The 19,565-nt window shown below is 37.1% G+C and overlaps 1 protein-coding gene across 1 annotated transcript in view; it reads left to right on the forward strand.

Moving 5' to 3' along the window:
- LOC130913153 (glutamine--fructose-6-phosphate aminotransferase [isomerizing] 1) overlaps positions 1-18,848 on the forward strand; it is a 36,277-nt gene extending 17,429 nt beyond the window's left edge. The window contains exons 11-19 of the mRNA XM_057831514.1: positions 4,001-4,096; positions 4,483-4,580; positions 4,713-4,833; positions 5,033-5,190; positions 11,640-11,754; positions 11,887-12,014; positions 12,133-12,300; positions 17,265-17,426; positions 17,509-18,848. Of these exons, the coding sequence (XP_057687497.1) occupies positions 4,001-4,096; positions 4,483-4,580; positions 4,713-4,833; positions 5,033-5,190; positions 11,640-11,754; positions 11,887-12,014; positions 12,133-12,300; positions 17,265-17,426; positions 17,509-17,553 (1,091 nt within the window). The 3' untranslated portion in view covers positions 17,554-18,848. The remainder of the gene's footprint in view (positions 1-4,000; positions 4,097-4,482; positions 4,581-4,712; positions 4,834-5,032; positions 5,191-11,639; positions 11,755-11,886; positions 12,015-12,132; positions 12,301-17,264; positions 17,427-17,508) is intronic.
- The last annotated feature ends 717 nt before the right edge of the window (positions 18,849-19,565 follow it).

A 19,565-nucleotide genomic window follows, 5' to 3' on the forward strand; every position in this document is an offset into this window, starting at 1 on the left:
GCGTTATTGGGGGTCATAACTAGTGTATTTCTGTTGTAATGCATTTTAATTAGTTTTGTTTAAATATATTTATTAATAGTAATAATATTTATAAAATACAATAATGATTGTACATACAGGTAGTCCCCGGGCTACAACGTACTTGACTTGCGCGATTTCAACTTTACGACGCCGGAGTCTCGTCTGCCACTTTGTTTCCAGTCGTTTGTTTGTTTGTTTTTAGTTTGTTTTTTGGTTTAATTGCATAAATGGTACCTTGTTGTACCTCACAGTATCTTATTTTTCACTTTACCTTATTAATATGTTGTGTTCTGTCCTCACTAAACGTGAAATTGTTCAGCTTTACAGACAGTAAATGAGGCGATTGTGCTTTTTGAAGCTTTTTGCTGCCTTCACTTTTGACTGTTTTTAAGCTGTAACATACATTATGTTCAGAACAACACACATTATAACAATAGAACACTCACCACAAAAAGACCGGTGTTCACACGTACATCTAGTCTGATCAGTATGTAAATTTAGTAGATTAAATTAGCCTTAATTAAGTTTCCTAACGAAAGTCCGCCATCTTAAATGCTACGAATGCTAACGTATTTACAATTCTCATAGCAAATCGCTCACACCTAACTCCACAAACTGTAGCTGTAAACCTAATTACAAATGCATACACAAACATGTATTAGCTGAAACAACTTATAACATTATGTAGGCCAAATCAGACCGCAGCTATCCTTTATCTATGTCAGACGTCTGAGTCTGCTTCTCAGTCATACAAGGTGACAGTCCAGCCGGACCAACGCTGCCACCAGAGGGCAGTGTATCTTCCATCATTAAACAAAATACAATGTTTTTGGATAAATATTTTGTAGGGATACTTAAAGGGTTAATTCCGACCTACGCGGAAATTCGGGTTACGTCGCCAGGGTAGGAACGGAACTTGTTCGTAACTCGGGGACTACCTGTATTTATCAATGTGATATTTTTGTATGGGAATGTCTTTATGAACTCGAGGCTTTTTAAACAACCAAAGTAGTCACCACAATTCAAAGTATTTTATTATTCTGTTAGGAACTTTATTTGTGCAGAGCATCGGTGTGTGTGTAATCATGCTATTACAGGGACAGACATGAAGTACTAGACAACACAGCACAATACGAAACAACAGTATGACAAAATGTGATATATACATACAGTGTATCACAAAAGTGAGTACACCCCTCGCCTTTCTGCAGATATTTAACTATATCTTTTCATGGGACAACACTGACAAAATGACACTTTGACACAATGAAAAGTAGTCTGTGTGCAGCTTATACTGAAAATAGAGTGAATTTATTTTCCCTCAAAATAACTCAAAATTAGGGCTGTCAAACGATTAAAATTTTTAATCGAGTTAATCACAGCTTAAAAATTAATTACCGGTAATCATAATTAATCGCAATTCAAACCATCTATAAAATATGCCATATTTTCTGTAAATTATTGTTGGAATGGAAAGATAAGACACAAGACGTATATATACATTCAACATACTGTACATAAGTACTGTATTTGTTTATTATAACAATAAATCAACAAGATTAACATTAACATTAACATTCTGTTAAAGCGATCCATGGATAGAAAGACTTGTAGTTCTTAAAAGATAGATGTTAGTAGAGGTTATAGAAATTTTCTATTAAAACCCCTCTTAATGTTTTCGTTTTAATTTAATTTGTAAAATTTTCAGTCAAAAAATAAACTAGTAGCACGCCATTGTTGATGTCAATAATTACACAATGCTCATGGTGCATTGGTCCATAAAATCAGTCGCACCCAAGCGCCAGCAGAGGGCGACCAAACACCAAAAAAACACAAGTAACAAGTGGACACGACTCTGTGCTGTCATTTTATTCTGTTTGAGCGGGGCATGTGCGTTAATTGCGTCAAATATTTTAACGTGATTATTTTAAAAAAAATAATTACCGCCCGTTAATGCGATAATTTTGACAGCCCTACTCAAAATATAGCCATTATTATCTAAAGCCCTGGCAGCAAAAGTGAGTACACCCCTTAGTAAATACGTACATCCCTAAATATTCAAATTGAGTGCTGCTTTTCATTTTCCTTCCAAAATGTTATGTGACTGTTTTAGGGCTGTCCCAAACGACTAATTTTCTCCCGATTAGTCAGCCGACTATTTTTACGATTAGTCGACTAATCTAAAAATTTAAAAAAATGTTTTTTTTGTTTTGTTTACTAATTTAGCAATGAAATTTTTGTTGACGCTTATCAAATCACAAAAAACATATTGGAACACCTAAATTATTTACTAAAGTACAAATAAACACGTAAATAACAATAATAAATCACAAATAAACAATGACTTCAAATGCTGATAGAATTAACTAGTGTAGCATCCCGATTGAAAAGATGGTCTCTTAAACTGATGGTTTACAACTTTTATTCCATCCTTGATGTAATCACACTGTAAGAGCTACGGTGCACACAAATAAAACAACACAATTATAAATTAACGAAAACTTTTCACCTTTTTCCTTTTAAAACTTATTTATATATCAATGGATTGCCTATATGAATTGCCTTTACCTTAATTTATTACCTTATCATTGACAATCTCTTCCTTGAGTGCAATCGCTGTATATACTGTATATATTTATGACCTTTTAACGTTATATAATTTTCTATACCATAAAATAAACAATAACATGAAATAAACCTTTCAGTTAGCAATACTAATAGCACTTATAGGCCCATTGTCAATGAAACATTATTATTTAGTAAAGCGACAGCACCCTCTGGTGTACAAAAAATGCAAAAAAAATTTTTTTACAAACGGTGACGGCGCTTGAGGTGTTTATTCACGGCCGACGTGCAGCCAAGCTTGGCAGTGAAGAGACAGGACACAAGAGTGTACCCTCCTTTATTTCTTTGAAATAAGTCAATGTTTTGGACACTCTGGTGCGCTTTTTTGGCTTTGTGCCGCTTTCCCCGCTTGCATACAGAGCATCCGACATTCTGAACTTTCCGCGCATATATTTTTTTAACCCTTCATTAACCGTCGACGGGATGTTGTGCTCGTCGACGGATTTACGTCATCGATGACGTCGACTATGTCGACTAGTCGGGACAGCTCTAGACTCTTTACAGTAGTGCTGTCAGCATTGCTGCAGAGATTGAATAGGTAGGGGGTCAGCCTATTAGTGCTCAGACCATATGCCGAACTCTACATCAAATTGGTGTGCATGACTATCACCCCAGGAGGAAGCCTCTTCTGAAGACTGTACAAAAGAATCCCAGCAAACAGTCAACTGAAGACATGTCAACAAAGCACATTGATTACTGGAATCAAACCAGCAAACAGTCAACTGAAGACATGTCAACAAAGCACATTGATTACTGGAACCATATCCGATGGTTTGATGAGACGGGTGGGCTTTCTTGTGTTCTGTCTTCAGAAGAGGCTTCTTCCTGGGGTGACAGCCATGCACACCAATTTGATGTAGAGTGTGGCGTATGGTCTGAGCACTAACAGGCTGACCCCCCCACCACCACCTCTTCAATCTCTGCAGCAATGCTGACAGCACTACTGTAAAGAGTCACATGACATTTTGGAGGGAAAATGACTCAATTTGGACATTTAGGGATGTACGTATTTACTAAGGAATGACTCAATTTGGACATTTAGGGATGTACGTATTTACTAAGGGGTGTACGCATTTTTGTTGCCAGGGTTTTAGTTATTGATGGCTATATTTTGAGGAGAAAATAAATTAACTCTATCATATAAGCTGCACACAGACTACTTTTCATTGTGTCAAAGTGTCTTTTGTCAGTGTTGTCCCATGAAAAGATATATTTAAATATCTGCAGAAATGCGAGGGATGTACTCACTTTTGTGATACACTGCATATATATTTACATAAATTGGCCTTGTTCTTCAGCTGTAGTTACTTTTTAACAGTATGAACAATGTTTCTATATTGTTTTTCCAAAACAGGCAACTACAGTTCCTTCATGCAAAAGGAAATCTTTGAACAGCCAGAGTCTGTGGTCAACACCATGAGAGGACGTGTTAACTTTGATGACAACACAGGTTGGAACTCGCCTCACTGTCTCAGTGGAATACTGATGAATCATTGTTTCTTTTACCCCCTCTCTGCCCCCACCTTAGTTAAATGCAAATCAATGAGGATAAAACTCAAATATGTGAATCTGTGGACATAAATTGGGTGGCCCATTACTGTATATTTTTTCAGACGTGAATAATGCGAAAATATGTTAATGGCTTTGTTTACTCAAATTTTTGTAGCAGTGAATGGGGGTTTGACTCTATAGTATGAGAATCTGCTTGAAAACATAACAAAGAACTACAGTACTTTGCTCAAGACTGACTTGCCTCAACACTCCCATGGGTTCTGTTTTAATGAGGTGGAAAGTGATGAGGCATGATGATGAATTTTTTGTTTGGTTTATTCCCAGTGACCTTGGGCGGACTAAAGGACCACATAAAAGAGATCCAGAGATGTCGACGCTTGATCCTCATCGCATGTGGCACTAGCTACCATGCCGGCGTCGCGGTAAGTAGAAAATAAAGTACATTCATTTAGGTGTAAATCGGTACTATTTATTACATTAGGCAGGCCAGCGCACAACGTGTTTTATCAGCATATTGCTTGGTAGTGATTTCATGACTTTTTTTGCGCCCTTAGACCCGTCAGGTCCTAGAGGAGCTAACAGAGCTGCCCGTCATGGTGGAGCTGGCCAGCGATTTCCTGGACAGGAACACGCCCGTCTTTCGAGATGACGTTTGCTTCTTTATTAGCCAGTCAGGTGAAGACTATCATATAGTGCACAAACTATATTTGTTCTCCGGTTTCCATGTTAAAGAGCCAATTGTGCACTGCTTAGTAATCTGTTTATATTCTATTTGTGTGGTGTCCATTATGAGGTTTCTTTGAGGCTTGCTTAAGTTCAGCTTTGTATGTGTCATTTTCTACAAAATTAACAACCAAAATAAATAACCTTTCAGGGGAGACTGCTGACAGCCTGATGGCCCTGCGCTACTGTAAGGAAAGGGGGGCTTTGACTGTGGGCATCACGAACACAGTGGGCAGCTCCATTTCTCGGGAGACTGACTGTGGAGTTCACATCAATGCCGGGCCTGAGATCGGCGTGGCAAGCACTAAGGTGAGGCAGGAAGCTTTCATGAGAGAGTAGCTGGACATTGTGCGTTTTCATTTTTTTCCCTGACATATAAACAAAAACTTTCTGACACAAAATACACAAAGTATTAAGAATTACAACACACCTAATATTCAATTATACGGCTTTCAATTACATTGTGTTGGGGTGCCATTCTGTCTCACGAGAAAGAGCTTCTACTTGCCCGTTCTCATATGACCTCACGGTTCCACAACATTCAACAGCTTGCTCACAGGCAAATTTTTGGCTTAGAGATTTACTTGGATCTTAAATTTCACACTTGGTGGGTGGGTGGGTAGGCACTCGAGATAAGTGTTCAAAACATTATAGAGTGAGAATTTCCATTTTTTGAGAGTAATGAATTAGCCTGTTAATCTCCACATGTATTTAGTTTGTGTAGTACCGGATTGGCCCGGATATAAAACGGCCCTGATTATAAGACGACCCCCTCTTTTTCAAGACTCAAGTTGGAAAAAAGACTTTTTGAACACCAAATTAATTTTTATACAGAAAATCATTGCAGTACATTTGAAACAAATGATTATAACAATATATTTGAGAGAAAAAGCATGTTATTTTGCTTCATTCAAATCTTAATATCTGAACATTTAAATATGTAAACTAAAGTGCACTCACATTCGTAAATGAATGGCTTCTGGTGTTTGAAATGTAAATAAACCAATCCATTGTGATAAAACAAAACAAAAAATGCAATAACTGCATTAACCATCAAAGTGAGGTCTAACTGTAACTGTAGTCTTGAAACTTCTGCATAAGGAAAAACATTGCAATAAAATCATGCAAATTGGTTAAACTTGAGCGTAACTGAGATCTGTCATGACAGAACATTACTCCTCACATTCAGCATTCGCTTAATTGATATCTGGCGCGATATGGCGTCGTGAATGGGTATGATGTGTTGACCCCGAATATAAGACGACTCCCACTTTTTCAGTCGTATTTCAATGCAAAAATCTAGGGCTGCAGCTATCGAATATTTTAGTAATCGAGTAATTGACTGAAAATTCTATCGATTAATCGAGTAATTGGATAAAACATTTTTTTTAGGTAAAACGCAATTATAAATAAACATGAGAAAAAAAAAGAAATTTCATATAATGAACCATTTTCAGTCAATCAATGTCTTTATTTTCGATGTACATTGTTGAAAACAGCCAACAATTGCATCTCAGATGTGACTAGAAAAAAAAATTCACTGCTTTCACTCAAAAAACTTCTACATCGTATTAAAAAAAAACAACAACATATTTCTTAACTAAAAATGTAATTACGCTTGATAACACACATCCCTTAAAAGCTAGGTGTTTTCCCCACGTGTTTCAATTGAATTTCCATGTGTGTCAAGCTATTTTTAACTTCTAGTTAAGTTTTAAATTAGTCTACACTGTAAGTCCTGATAGGATTTTGAGTTTTTGCAGTGTTCAAATAAATGTATGATACCTGCTATATTGGAGCACATTAGGGACCAGTGCTACTTGTTTTTTTTATCCAGCAATGACTACTGAGCAAAAAATTAACCGTTAGCATTTGTATTATACACCCCCATCACTCTACAGCACTGTTTTCACAGAATAAATAAACCCTGTATGTAAGACACGTTAGCCACGCATCGACAGTGGTCATAATCAATAGAAACCTAGCCCTCCGCAGGGCTAAGGTTAAGGGCTAACGTTACGTGATCGAGTGACAGTAATGTTATATTTATTAGCGCCGAGACGTCTACTGCTTTAAGATGGCGGCTGTTTACTAACGCTGCCCAGACGCGGCTGAGTCTGGTCATTTCGCATCTAGTTCCAAATACATGCGATATCGATGAGACACATCAGACGTTACCTGCTACTGTAGCATCATACATGCGGGCGTAGTTTTTAGCAACGTCGGCGTAGTTTGTAGCGGCTGTCGGCTGCAATAAGTTTTTTTTTTTTTTTTTTTTATTGCTTCCTCCTCTATGCACGTGATGTCACCGCGTTGTCCCGCATTAAAAGTAGTCCGGGCAAAACGTGATGCTTACAGCTGGCAAAATTAAACGATTCCTCGAGGTGAATAAAATTACTCGGATCAGTTTTTAAACTGGAGTTACTCGAGTTGCTCGAGTATTCGCTTTAGCTCTACAAAAAACGCTGTCTTATATTCAGGCCAATACAGTAATTTGTTTTGGTACATTGGATAGTTTCGTTCAGCACTGTTCTTTCATCTGGACCTCTAAATAATTTGATGATAATTGATTTTTCTTTTTTCCCCAAACCAGTTCATTAAAACATATCGGTGCATCTTTTTTATTCATCCAGGGGTAGAAAGGCTTGTTCTTATAAGATAAACATGATAATGAGTTAAAATAATTTGTTATTAAAACCCCTCTTGATTTTTTTAATTTTTATACAATTTGCAAAATTTGTTTAACTAGTAGATCACCATTGTTGTTGACGTCTCAGGGCGGTGACATCACTTGCGTAGCTGCCGGGCTTCCAGAGTATGACTCTAGCGACATAAACTCGTCATCAGTTCAACCCTTTCAAGTTGAACCCGAGAGGAACATTAATGAGCATGACCGCACTGTCGATATTTCACAAAACGAGCAGCAAAAGCAAAATGAACAGGAAAGACTGGATGAGACGAGAGTATAACAAAACGTTGTTCTGCCAAAATGTGCTACAACGGTGAAGTGTTCTACAAGAGGCAAATTTGACACCCGAAGTGCTACCGTGCACTTTCAGCTAGTTTTGTTTAGATGCATTCAGACAGAACCAATGAAAGAACATACTTAAGATGCCTTAAGAAAATACTTTAACATAGTAGTATCAAATTAGGGTGGTTTAAATATGCTATGTGCCTAATGTGGTCAACAGATCAACAATCTGCTTTAAAGCTACCACAAGAAAACACAATGCTTAACAATATGTGAGGGAAACACATGCAAACAGTATTTTAAGGCAATGAAAAGGTAATAAAAGACAATAAAAACACAAATAGTAAGTACTCACCGCTTTTAACCGATGTGCGCATGTGATGAACGTCTCGCTGCGTAGAAGAAATTGCAGTAACCCAATAGTGTTCATCTAACGACAGTGACAAACTATGTCATCACCCCGAGCGTCCATTGCACGCATAAAACATGTCGCCCTCCGTAGGTCAAAACATGTAGTAAATATTATAGATGTTTAAATCAATGGCAATGTTTGATGTGTTTCTAATAACGTTTTTTAGTAAAAGAGAACAATTATGGCTTATTAGAGTCTACAAGTCTTTAAATCTGAGGTTTCCTTTAAGAAGATAACGTTTACATTTACTCACAAATACTTTTCGTAATTATTGTAATTTGCTCATTTTAATAAATAGATGGAATGTAAAGGTTTTAACTCTGAATATGTATAAAAATTTAGATATGAGAAAAGCATTGGATACCAATGACAGTGATGGACATCATCATTCACTGCCTGCCCCTCCCAGTTCTAATGTATTGGACGTCTATATCCATTAATGGCAGCCATTGAGTTAAAATAAGCAATTAGAACGCTTTACGTAATTATATTTTATTTTTCTACAGTTTATCTTGTCTGATTGTTTTCATAAATCAAAAGCAGTCCATGAGGACATAATTTTTCCCTCTCTGCTCCATACCAAAAAATTGGTGTACAGTAATTTATTACATCATCTCATGAATGAAGCCTCCACCTGTTTACAGTCAATGAAACCCAGATGAGCAAGCGCCTTCTCTCGCTACTTTCTCCTATGCGCTTATTGTAACGTGTGTGCAAAGTTGACTTTGTCATCTCAAGGGCCAGTAGCTCATGACCAGATTACTTAACAGGACAAATTTATGATCGAGTTGTTGTATTGGAGCTCATTATCTTGTGCAGGTGGATCTAATTATGAGTCCAATGACTATATATACACAATGGCACATGAGTAATACTATCTACTTGGCTTATTTGTTTAAAGAGCGAGAATGACGCAGGACTTGGCGCGGGGACTTGGAGTGGTGTGCTGCTCCAGAGCTTGCAAACACGCCTCAGAGACGCCGACATTTACTGCTTGGCTGCCTGGGCCACACAGACAGCCCAAGCATTGCTGCACAAGCTAGCTCACCAAATCACTGGAGAACATGTGTCACGTACCATGACTCCAATCTAGTGCGCTGTAATTTAATGTTCTCCGTGCAGAATTGTTAAAAATCTAATGCGTTGTATTATAACAATCATATTACTTCTTTTACTGCCATTGATAGCGATAGACATCCAAACAGGTTTGACTGTGAGTTAAAATGGATTGGATTCTTCGTTTCAGTTTTGTAAATGATAATATGCCAAATTTACTGTGGCGTCCATATATGTCGAATTTATGGCCCGGGAGCCAAATCTGGCCCCAATCTGTGTATATGGCCCACAAAAGACTTTGTATCCCACTATAATAAAATATAAATAAAATTTCTGTAGTGCTCAATGTAACTAAAGAAATCAAAAAATATTTTCTTTTATTCCCTATTGCAAAAAGTAATAAAACATTTTTTTAAATGATAAAATATTTACTGTTCTCGCCCCTTTTGAAAAAATAAATGCAATACAAATTTAAAATAAGATTAAAAGATTAAGATAAGATTTAAAAAAAATAAAAAAAAAAAACAATGAATGAAGATAGAATATTAACTGATTTTCCCCCTTTACTGTTGTTTTATATTAACAAAAACATTAAATATTAAATAAATAAAAAAACAATGACACCCCTTTAATAATTTTTGTAAAAAAATAGAATTAAATTAAAAAATGACATGGGCAATTGTTTTAAGAAGGTGACTATAAGGGATTTTTTGCCAGAGGGAAGGTTGAAGATCTCACTCGCTCACATTGTCTTCATAAGGGCACTAACTAAAATGGCTACTCCTACATATTTATGGATTAATGAAAATGAAATCTGGTGTGTATATTCTAGGGATGTATCTGCACAGATCCTTGGATTTTAATTTTCTTAAAATAATTGTGGACTTATTGTTTGAGAGTAGAAGGAATGCACCTTCTTTGGGTGTACTTATGTGTCTGGGAAGATGATTGGCGACTTTAGAGAGGCTACTTTATTAAATGTAGTCGAATAATTTTCTCCATCTTGGTGTGTTTTGAGTGTTAAAGGCGAGTTAACAGATTAATGCGTCAGATTTTTCTACTTACTCTAAATAATTATTAATATTTGTTCTTATTAAGCACATACATCCAAAACAACATTTTTCATCTAAATCAAGACAAAAATTGCTTTCAAATAATCTTTTGATGTAATGTTTTCAACAATATCTATTTTTGAACTGAGAACATTTCTGACAAGCTTTTTTTAAGAATAAATATACAAATATTTTGCTTGAAATATTTTTTTTTTCTGCTAGCTATTTTTTCAAGAAATCTGACTAAAATTTACTTGAAGCACTCCCAGATAATTTCATTTATTTCTAGTAGATTTACTCTGAAAACAGGATTTTTTCCCCCCAGTTTTAAGGAGGTGGGTTTTTGCAGTGCCTATTTATTGGTTCAGGTGATACCATGTTCGATTCAAACCTTTGTTTTCAAAAACTGCTAAAGAAAGTGTGTCTGTGTGACGGGAGGAGGGGGCGGGGGATCAAGGCATCAGCCAATCAAACGTGCGTTTGAGGGAAAAAAAGGACTGGCACATTCAGCAAGTGAAAAGGGGTCAGTGGAAGTCTGAATATAATAAAAGTACGGTAATTCACTTAATAATGGCAGGGTCAATTCTATCCTTACAACATATGGGAAGACAATCTAAATTGCCTATATAACTGAACACATTATATAATGCAAATAAGGTTTCTTAAAAGTTGGTGGGGACAATTTGAGCATCCTGAAAAGTTGGTAGTGTTATGTCCCTACCGTCCCTATGCAAAGCTACGCCCTTAATAGAAACCCTGATATATATAACAAGGAGTCTCCTCCATATGAGCGTGGTCCTTATTCATTGACTATGTTCAGTCTCTTAACTAATACATCATGTTCGTAAGAGGTTTTTGTTTTGTTTTTTTAAGAAAAAACAAAATCCAAATCTTTTTGCAATTATTTTATTGGCGGTGAACTTCAGCAGCTCTTATGTAATGAACTGGCTTCAGGTGAACCATGTCTCTCCCCAATGGGCACAAAAGTCCTCAAAACTTGTGCCGAGATGAAGGAACAAACAGCACATTGTTGATGACAGCAGGCGTCAAGTCGCCGAAAACTCATGTGACGCAATGCTATGTATTTCCCAAGTCAAGCAATTGTTCCTGGCTGAACGTGTCTTTGACTGAGCTCCACTTTGCCTGCGTCCACTCTTCTTGCATTTCTCATCTGTTGTGCATTATTAGATGGAGGAATAACCCATTATCAGAATGGGAAGAAAGAGGTTCAGAGAAACTCATTTCGGTTTTGTCTTAATGTCCGCAGGCCTACACAAGTCAGTTTGTGGCCCTGGTCATGTTTTCTCTGATGATGTGCGCCGATAGAATTTCCATGCAGCCAAGACGTCGCGAAATCATCCAGGGCTTGAAGGTGCTTCCAGGTAAAGCATATTTCAAGCACTAAATAATAAAGAGCCCAAACAACATGTCACGGTTGTTATAAAACAAGCAGTTTGACCGGACAGATACTGAAATTTTCAAATTCTAATATGTTTCCATCCCGTGCGTGTCAGACCTGATCAAGGAGGTCCTCAGTTTGGATGATGAAATTCAGAACTTGGCAACTGAGCTGTACCAGCAGAAGAGTGTACTGATCATGGGAAGAGGCTACCATTATGCGACCTCCTTGGAAGGAGCTCTGGTAGGCAAATACATGTCCTACCCTTACTTCGTTGTTGTTTTTTTTTTAATGACATGTGTTTCATTCCTTTGAAGTTTTTTTAATTAAGTGTTGAACTTTGCTAACGTTGTGCACCCAGAAAATCAAGGAGATCACATACATGCATTCTGAAGGCATCCTGGCTGGGGAACTGAAACATGGCCCTCTGGCACTTGTGGACAATCTCATGCCTGTCATCATGATTATCATGAAAGACCACACGTACGTCAAATGTCAGAACGCCCTGCAGCAAGTCGTCGCCCGCCAGGTAGGAAAACACAATGTACTCTGTCGTAACAAGTCAGGCTTCGAATTGATGAACAGGGGACTGGTGAAGAAATTAGAATATCGTGAAAAAGTTGATGTATTTCAGTAATTCCATTCAAGAGGTAAAAATTGTGTATTGTAGGATGGATGGATGTTGATGTTTTTTATCATTATATGTAGAGCTGAAACGAATACTCGAGCAACTCGAGTAACTCGAGTTTAAAAACTGATCCGAGTAGTTTTATTCACCTCGAGTAATCGTTTATTTTGACAGCTCTAAGCATCACGTTTTGCTCGGACTACTTTTAATGCGGGACAACGCGCTGATGTCACGTGCGTAGAGGAAGAAGTAAAAAAAAAAACTTACTGCAGCCGACAACCGCTACAAACGACGCCGACGTTGCTAAATACTAGCCCGCACATGCTACATTAGTTGCAGCTAGCGTCTGGTAAGTCTCATAGAGATCACATGTATGTTGAACTAGATGCGCAATGACAGACTAGGCCGCGTCTGGGCAGCGTTAGCAAACAGCCGCCATCTTAAAGCAGTAGAGCGCTAAGCGCTAATAAAAAGCGCTAAGCGCTAATATATAAGGTTAACGTTACTGTCACTACTAGCTCATCTTACGTTAGCCCTGCGGAGGGCTAGGTTTCAATCAATTAAAACCACTTTCGATGCGTGGCTAACGTGTCTTACATACAGGCTTTAACATAACATAGCGTTGTGGAGTGATAAGGGTGTCAAATAAAAACTCAATAATGCTAACTATCAATTTTAGCTCAGTAGTCATTGCTGGATAAAACACCAAGTAGCACTAGTCCCTAATGTGCTCCAATACAGCCTGTATCATACATTTATTTTGAACAGTGCAAAAACTCAAAATCCTATCAGGACCTTAACTAGAACTTAAAAATGGCTTGACACAAATAGAAATTCAATTGAAAAACGTGGGGGAAAATCCTAACTTTTAAGTGATGTGTGTTATCAAGCGTAAAGGCATTTTTAGGTGTGTGTATATATATATACATACTGTATATATATATATTGTAAATAAGATCTAAAGGTTTTTTGAGTGAAAGCAGTGAATTAGTCTTTTTTTTTTTAAATTCTAGTTACATCTGAGATGCAATTGTTCGCTGTTTTCAACAATATACATAAAAAATAAAGACATTGATTGACTGAAAATGATAAAATGTCTTGTTTTCTCATGTAAATCTATAATTGCTCTTCACCTAAAAATATATTTGTTTTATCCGATTACTCGATTAATCGATAGAATTTTCAGTCGATTACTCGATTACTAAAATATTCGATAGCTGCAGCCCTAATTATATGTAATACAGTGATATTTCGCGCCCTCAGTCCATCGCGGATTGTTTTTTTTTTTCAATTAAAAAATAAATATATACAGTATTTTATAGAGCTGTCCCGATGCGATCACGTAGTCTAAAGTTGAAGATGATTGACAGGCGTTAAGATTTGATCTTGCCAGAAAAGCTTGGAAGCTGAAACTTCAAGGCGCCGCATGTGTCAATCATTGTTTAGATTGTTAAACACTTGCTGTGGCAACTCATTGTGTGTAAGTGAGCGGATTTGAGTGGACTCACTCAACGAAGCATTTAATAAAGACAAGCATTTATCTACGTTATTCTTGTTTACAAATAATTCAGTGGGATAGTAACATGTTTAAAACTTATCATAATTATTACATTTTAAGTGCTTAAAAACCATTTATTAAATTTTTTTTTTTAATTATACTTTTGAGAAAAAAAGGGAAAAAACATGTCTTATATGTATCGCTTTCCAATGTTAAATCTGAATAAATACATTGACCACACAAAAAAAAATTGGTTCCGGGAGGGACGCTACTTCGTGGTTTTTCACTTATCGCGGCGCTTTCTGGTCCCGATTAACTGCAAAAAAGGAGGGATCACTGTACAACACATATTATTATATTATTTCAAATGTTTTTATTTTGATGATTATAACTGACAACTAATGAAAATTCACAAAGTCATAATCTCAGAGAATTACAGTATTACTTTAAACTGATACAAATTGAGAACTTTCGTTTGAGGTTGAAAATTATGAGCGTGTGCAGCACTCAATAAGTGATATTGAATCCTCCAGTTAAAATCGAATATCAAAAATTGAGATACTGAATTTGGCGTTTTCATTGTTTGCCAATCATACTTGAAATATGTCAATCTATACGTATTGAATGAATATAATACACAAGTTTCCTTATTTGAATGATATTGCTGAAAGAAATTAACTTATTGATATTCTGTTATTTTTTCCAGCACCTGTACATTGCCAAAAGGGATAATTGACATTGACTAAATGTAATAAATTTGGAAATTCATATGAATGTTTAAAATATATATAGGGTGATCCCTCGTTTTATCGCGATTAATGGTGCTACCCAGTGATTGCTGTTATAATTATTTGTCAGCTAATGTGACAATTAAAATGTCACTGGAGTTGTGAAAGAACATAAACAATAGACCAAAGCTTCTCAGTCATCTTGGAGGAAAATGTAGAAATTGAGCCAAACGATGGCAGTTCATCTCCCATGAGCTCATGTAGTATGCAATGATACTGTCAAGACACCAGTAAGCGCTAAACAATCTTACAAGATAGGATCTCCGTTGTATATACAGTGAGGAGCAGAAGTATTTGCACCCCTTGTGATTTTGCAAGTTCACCCACTTAGAAATTAGGTAGAGGTCTAAAATGTCGATCATAGATGCATTTCCACTTCTAGAGACATAATCTAACACAAAAAAAAAATCTGGAACTCACATTGTATGATTTTTCAGTAATTTATTTGTAATTTACTAGGGTTCACAAGTATGTGTACCCCTGAGAAAATCAGTGCTAATATTTAGTGCACACGCATTTGTTTGCTATGACAGAGGTCAGACCCTTTCTGTTGTTCACCAGGTTTTCACATATGGAAACAGGGATTTTCGCCCATTCCTCCAAACAAATCTTCTCTAGATCTGTCAGGTTTCGGGGCTGTCGTTGAGAAACTGCTCGCTCCACCCAAAGATTTTCTATTGGCTTGAGGTCTGAAGACTGGCTAGGCCACTCCAGTACCTTGATATGCTTTTTACGCAGCCACTCCTTGGTCAGCTTGGCAGTGTGCTTCGGATCATTGTCATGTTAGAAGATCCAGCCACAACTCATCTTCAAGTCTCTGACTGAGAGAAGGAGGTTGTGGCTCAAAATCTGACGATACATTTCACCATTCATCCTCTGCTTTATACAGTGAAATCGTCCTGTCCCCTTTGCACAAAAGCAGCCCCAAATCATAAGGTTTCCACCCCAATACTTCATAGTGGGTATGGTGTTCTTGGGATTGTACTCATCCTTGTTTTTCCTCCACACACAATGAGGAGTTTGCAAGTTTGAACCAAAAACTTCTACTTTGGTCTCATCCGACCACTTGACTTTCTCCCATGACCCCTCTGCTTCATTCATATGGTCCCTGGCAAACTTCAGACTGGCCTCCACATGTACTGGCTTCAACAGGGGAATCTTCTAAGCAATGCATGATTTTAAACCATTACTCCGTAGTGTTCTACTGACAGTAGCCTTTGAAACCGTGCATCCAGCTCTGTTCAGGTATTGACCAGCTCATGCCGGGTAGATCTAGGTTGAGTCCTTACTTTTCTCATCATGAGTGATGCCCCATGAGGAGGGATTTTACATGGAGCCCCAGTCCGAGGTAGATTGTCATGTTTAGCCTTTTCCATTTTCTAAAAATTGCTGCAACTGTTGATTTATTCTAACCAAGCTGCTTTCTAATCGTCCCATCCCATACCCTTTTCCAGCTTTGTGGAGCTCAACAATTTTTTTCTCTGGTGTCCTTCAAAAGCGCTCCATTTTTGCCCATGGTAGCAGTTGGATTATGACTGACTGTGGGGTGCACAGGTCACAATAATGAGCCCAAACAGTTGGTGGGTGGATAATTACTCATGGGGTAAAGGTGGACTTTTTTTTAAGGTAGACTGACAACTCATTGAGTGTCATAAATATTGCTGAATCTCAGGTGTACAAATACTTATGAACCCCTGTAAATTAGAAATAAATTATTTTTAAAATCATACAATGTGATTTCTGGATTTTTTTAAGATTATGTCTCTATGAGTAGAAATGCATCTATGGTTGAAATGTCCAACCTCTACCTATTTTCTAAGTGGGTGAACTTGCAAAATCACAAAAGGTGCAAATACTTCTGCTCCTCACCGTGTAGATATATAAAATAAAGAAATAATTTGAACCATGTAAGCTACAATATTAACATCCAATCTAGTGCTGCAACGATTAATTGATTAACTCGAGTAATTCGATTAGGAAAAAGATTTGAATTAAATTTTGCTGTATCGAGTATTTGTTTAATTAAAATTGCATTGTAATGTTTTTTTTTTTATTTTAAAGTGTTTGCATTTAGTTCTATTGATTGACAGTGAATATGACATAGCTCATTTCACACGGCTGAATCCAGCTGCTCCCTGTTAAGACCAACATAAGCTTAAGTTTTTGCTTGACCTAATGTTTTTAATGCATTTGTGATTTAGTTTATAAGTCTATTTAGCCGTTTTTTTTGGGGGGGGGGGGGAATATTTGTTTGATCCATTTGTTTAAAAAAAACCTTAGCATTTTATAGCATTTAAGCTACCTGACTTTTGCTATGCAAGTATGCAATTGTTCTTTTGTTGTATTTATATCCTCATTTATTTATTTTTTATACCGTTTGAGGCTCAGCTCAGGTATTTAAATTTTTCATGTTCCTTATCCGATGACTTGATTATTCGAACTAACTAGTTCATCTATTAATCAACTACTAAAATAATCGATAGCTGCAGCCCTAGTCCAATCCATCGAATGTAGCCAACAAATTAATGTTTTACCATAGATATGACGCCTGTTTATTTTATGTCGTTTTGCTTCAACAGGGCCGGCCAATCGTGATCTGCGACCGGGACGATTACGAGAGCATGAGCAACTCGTGCCGTACCATCAAAGTGCCTCACTGCGTGGACTGCTTGCAGGGCATTCTGAGCGTCATACCTCTGCAGCTGCTTTCCTTTCATTTAGCTGTGTTGCGGGGCTACGACGTAAGAGCTCAAAGCTTTTGGATTGGGTGACCTATAATGTGTTGTTTAAATAATTGTGTGAAATTATGCTGTGTAAACTCAGGTGGACTGTCCAAGGAACCTGGCCAAGTCGGTGACAGTGGAGTAATTGGGCCCACTGAAGACACGGGCGTACAGCGAGGAAACCAAGAACAAGCCCCGTTTACGCGTCTCGTTTCGTGCGTCCTCTTTTATGTATTTTACTCGTATGTGACTGTCTTTCCTTGTTTTCCCGTCGGACTTCTCATAGTGATTTTGTAGACTGACAGCAGTATGGATCGGGAATGTTACCCTCCTGCGCTGACTTGGTGCAGCTGTAGCATCGAACGGGAGCGTCTGAGTTCTTGGTTCTTTCGGAGCTGACGTTACTGACTTAATGAATTGCCTCCTTTCTTATAAGTGCTTTTATTTGTAGTTGAGTTGGCATCTTCCTTTCTGTTTGGCGGCTAATTATTTGAAGTGTCAAATTATTTCGGGCCACAGAAGTCATAAATGCTGCCACGTTTTCAGTTTCAAGTGAATTTCTTTGCACACAACTTAAGTGCGTGTGTACAGTAGCATAATGGTCACATTGTCTTGTTACATATAGGCTGTCATATTTTTGTTTTGTTTTTTTATAAATCACAACATTGTCATATTTTGGGGGGACTGATTGAAGAACAAGACGTGATTGTCTACTTTCTTTCCTACTCCACATTGAAGTGACAACAGTGCAATGAAGTTACTGCCAGCCCTAGTCCCTTAGATCATGACTACTGCAAATGCAATATCGGGACCATTTATAGTTATTCGTTTTATATATTTTTCATTTTCCGAAGAGTCTGAATTTTGAATTGTTAATTTGTGATTTGAAATGTGAATGTTACGGTCTTTGGAAAAACCAATATCCCGTCAAACCAAACAGTTCGGGTTTGGGCCGCTGGAAACCAAAATATGTGTACTTTATATGCACGACGTGATGTATTTTTGAAGCCAAATGTTCTGAAGATGCTTCAAGGTCTTAAGTAGGCTCACACACACACTGTCACTGTTCTGGCAGAGTGTCACACCGGAGATGTTTTTGACGCAGTCCATGAGAGTGATGCAATTCATATACAAATGTGAAGAAGCAGGAGCTGCTATTATTCGAATTTTACATTTGCTTTCGACATTCATCTCGCTTCTACAATCAAGCCTTAATCTCAGTTGTGCGTGCATCCCCAATGTTAAGGTTCTGTTTGCAATCATTGTCATTAGTGAGCAAAACTGTATTATCTGAAGTCACTGTTACCAGGAGTAGTGGGACTCTATTAGCCATCCCAGTTAATGTAAAGAATAGTTCACTAAGTTCTCTTTATGTGAGCTCATTTGTTGACTATTATGCTTCATGGATTCAATCAAATAAAGAATTATATCATGTTTAGAGTTTAGTATGACTATATATCTAGACAATCATTTTGGAAGATCCTTTTTGTTAGTAATGTATGAAATTACAAACAAATATACAACTTTGTGTTGGTGGAAAATATAATTGAATCTAAATCTTGCCCAACAAATACTGGAAATACCAAATATTTCATTTGAGGAAGTTATTGTTCTTACTTATATGAGTCTATAATGTCATGTCCACGTGTCATTTATTCATTGTTTCCTGAAATTGATTAAATAAGTCATAATACAATTTGTAATTATTTATATACATTTTTTTTACCTCATCTGCCAAACTGCCCAACTGACAAGTGATACTTTCTAGCCATTTTGACACGGAGGGCTGACAGAAGAATACAGTGATCCCTCATTTTTTGCAGTAACTGGGGACCAGAACCCGTCGTGATAAGTGAAAAACCGTGAAGACCCCCCCCCCCCCCCCCCATTTTTTTTTTTTTTTTTTTTAATAAATTTTTTTCAATGTATTCAGATTTAGCATTGGAAATGAATGAAAGATATACAGTGGGGCACATAAGTATTTAGTCAACCACCAATTGTGCCAGTTCTACTTGAAAAGATTAGAGAGGCCTGTAATTGTCAACATGGGTAAACCGCAACCATGAGAGAATGTGGGGAAAAAAACAGAAAATAACATTGTTCGATTTTTAAAGAGTTTATTTCCAAATTAGAGTGGGAAAAAAAGTATTTGGTCAC

The sequence above is a fragment of the Corythoichthys intestinalis genome, chromosome 3, assembly GCF_030265065.1.
Source record: "Corythoichthys intestinalis isolate RoL2023-P3 chromosome 3, ASM3026506v1, whole genome shotgun sequence".
Classification (NCBI taxonomy): Eukaryota; Metazoa; Chordata; class Actinopteri; order Syngnathiformes; family Syngnathidae; genus Corythoichthys; species Corythoichthys intestinalis.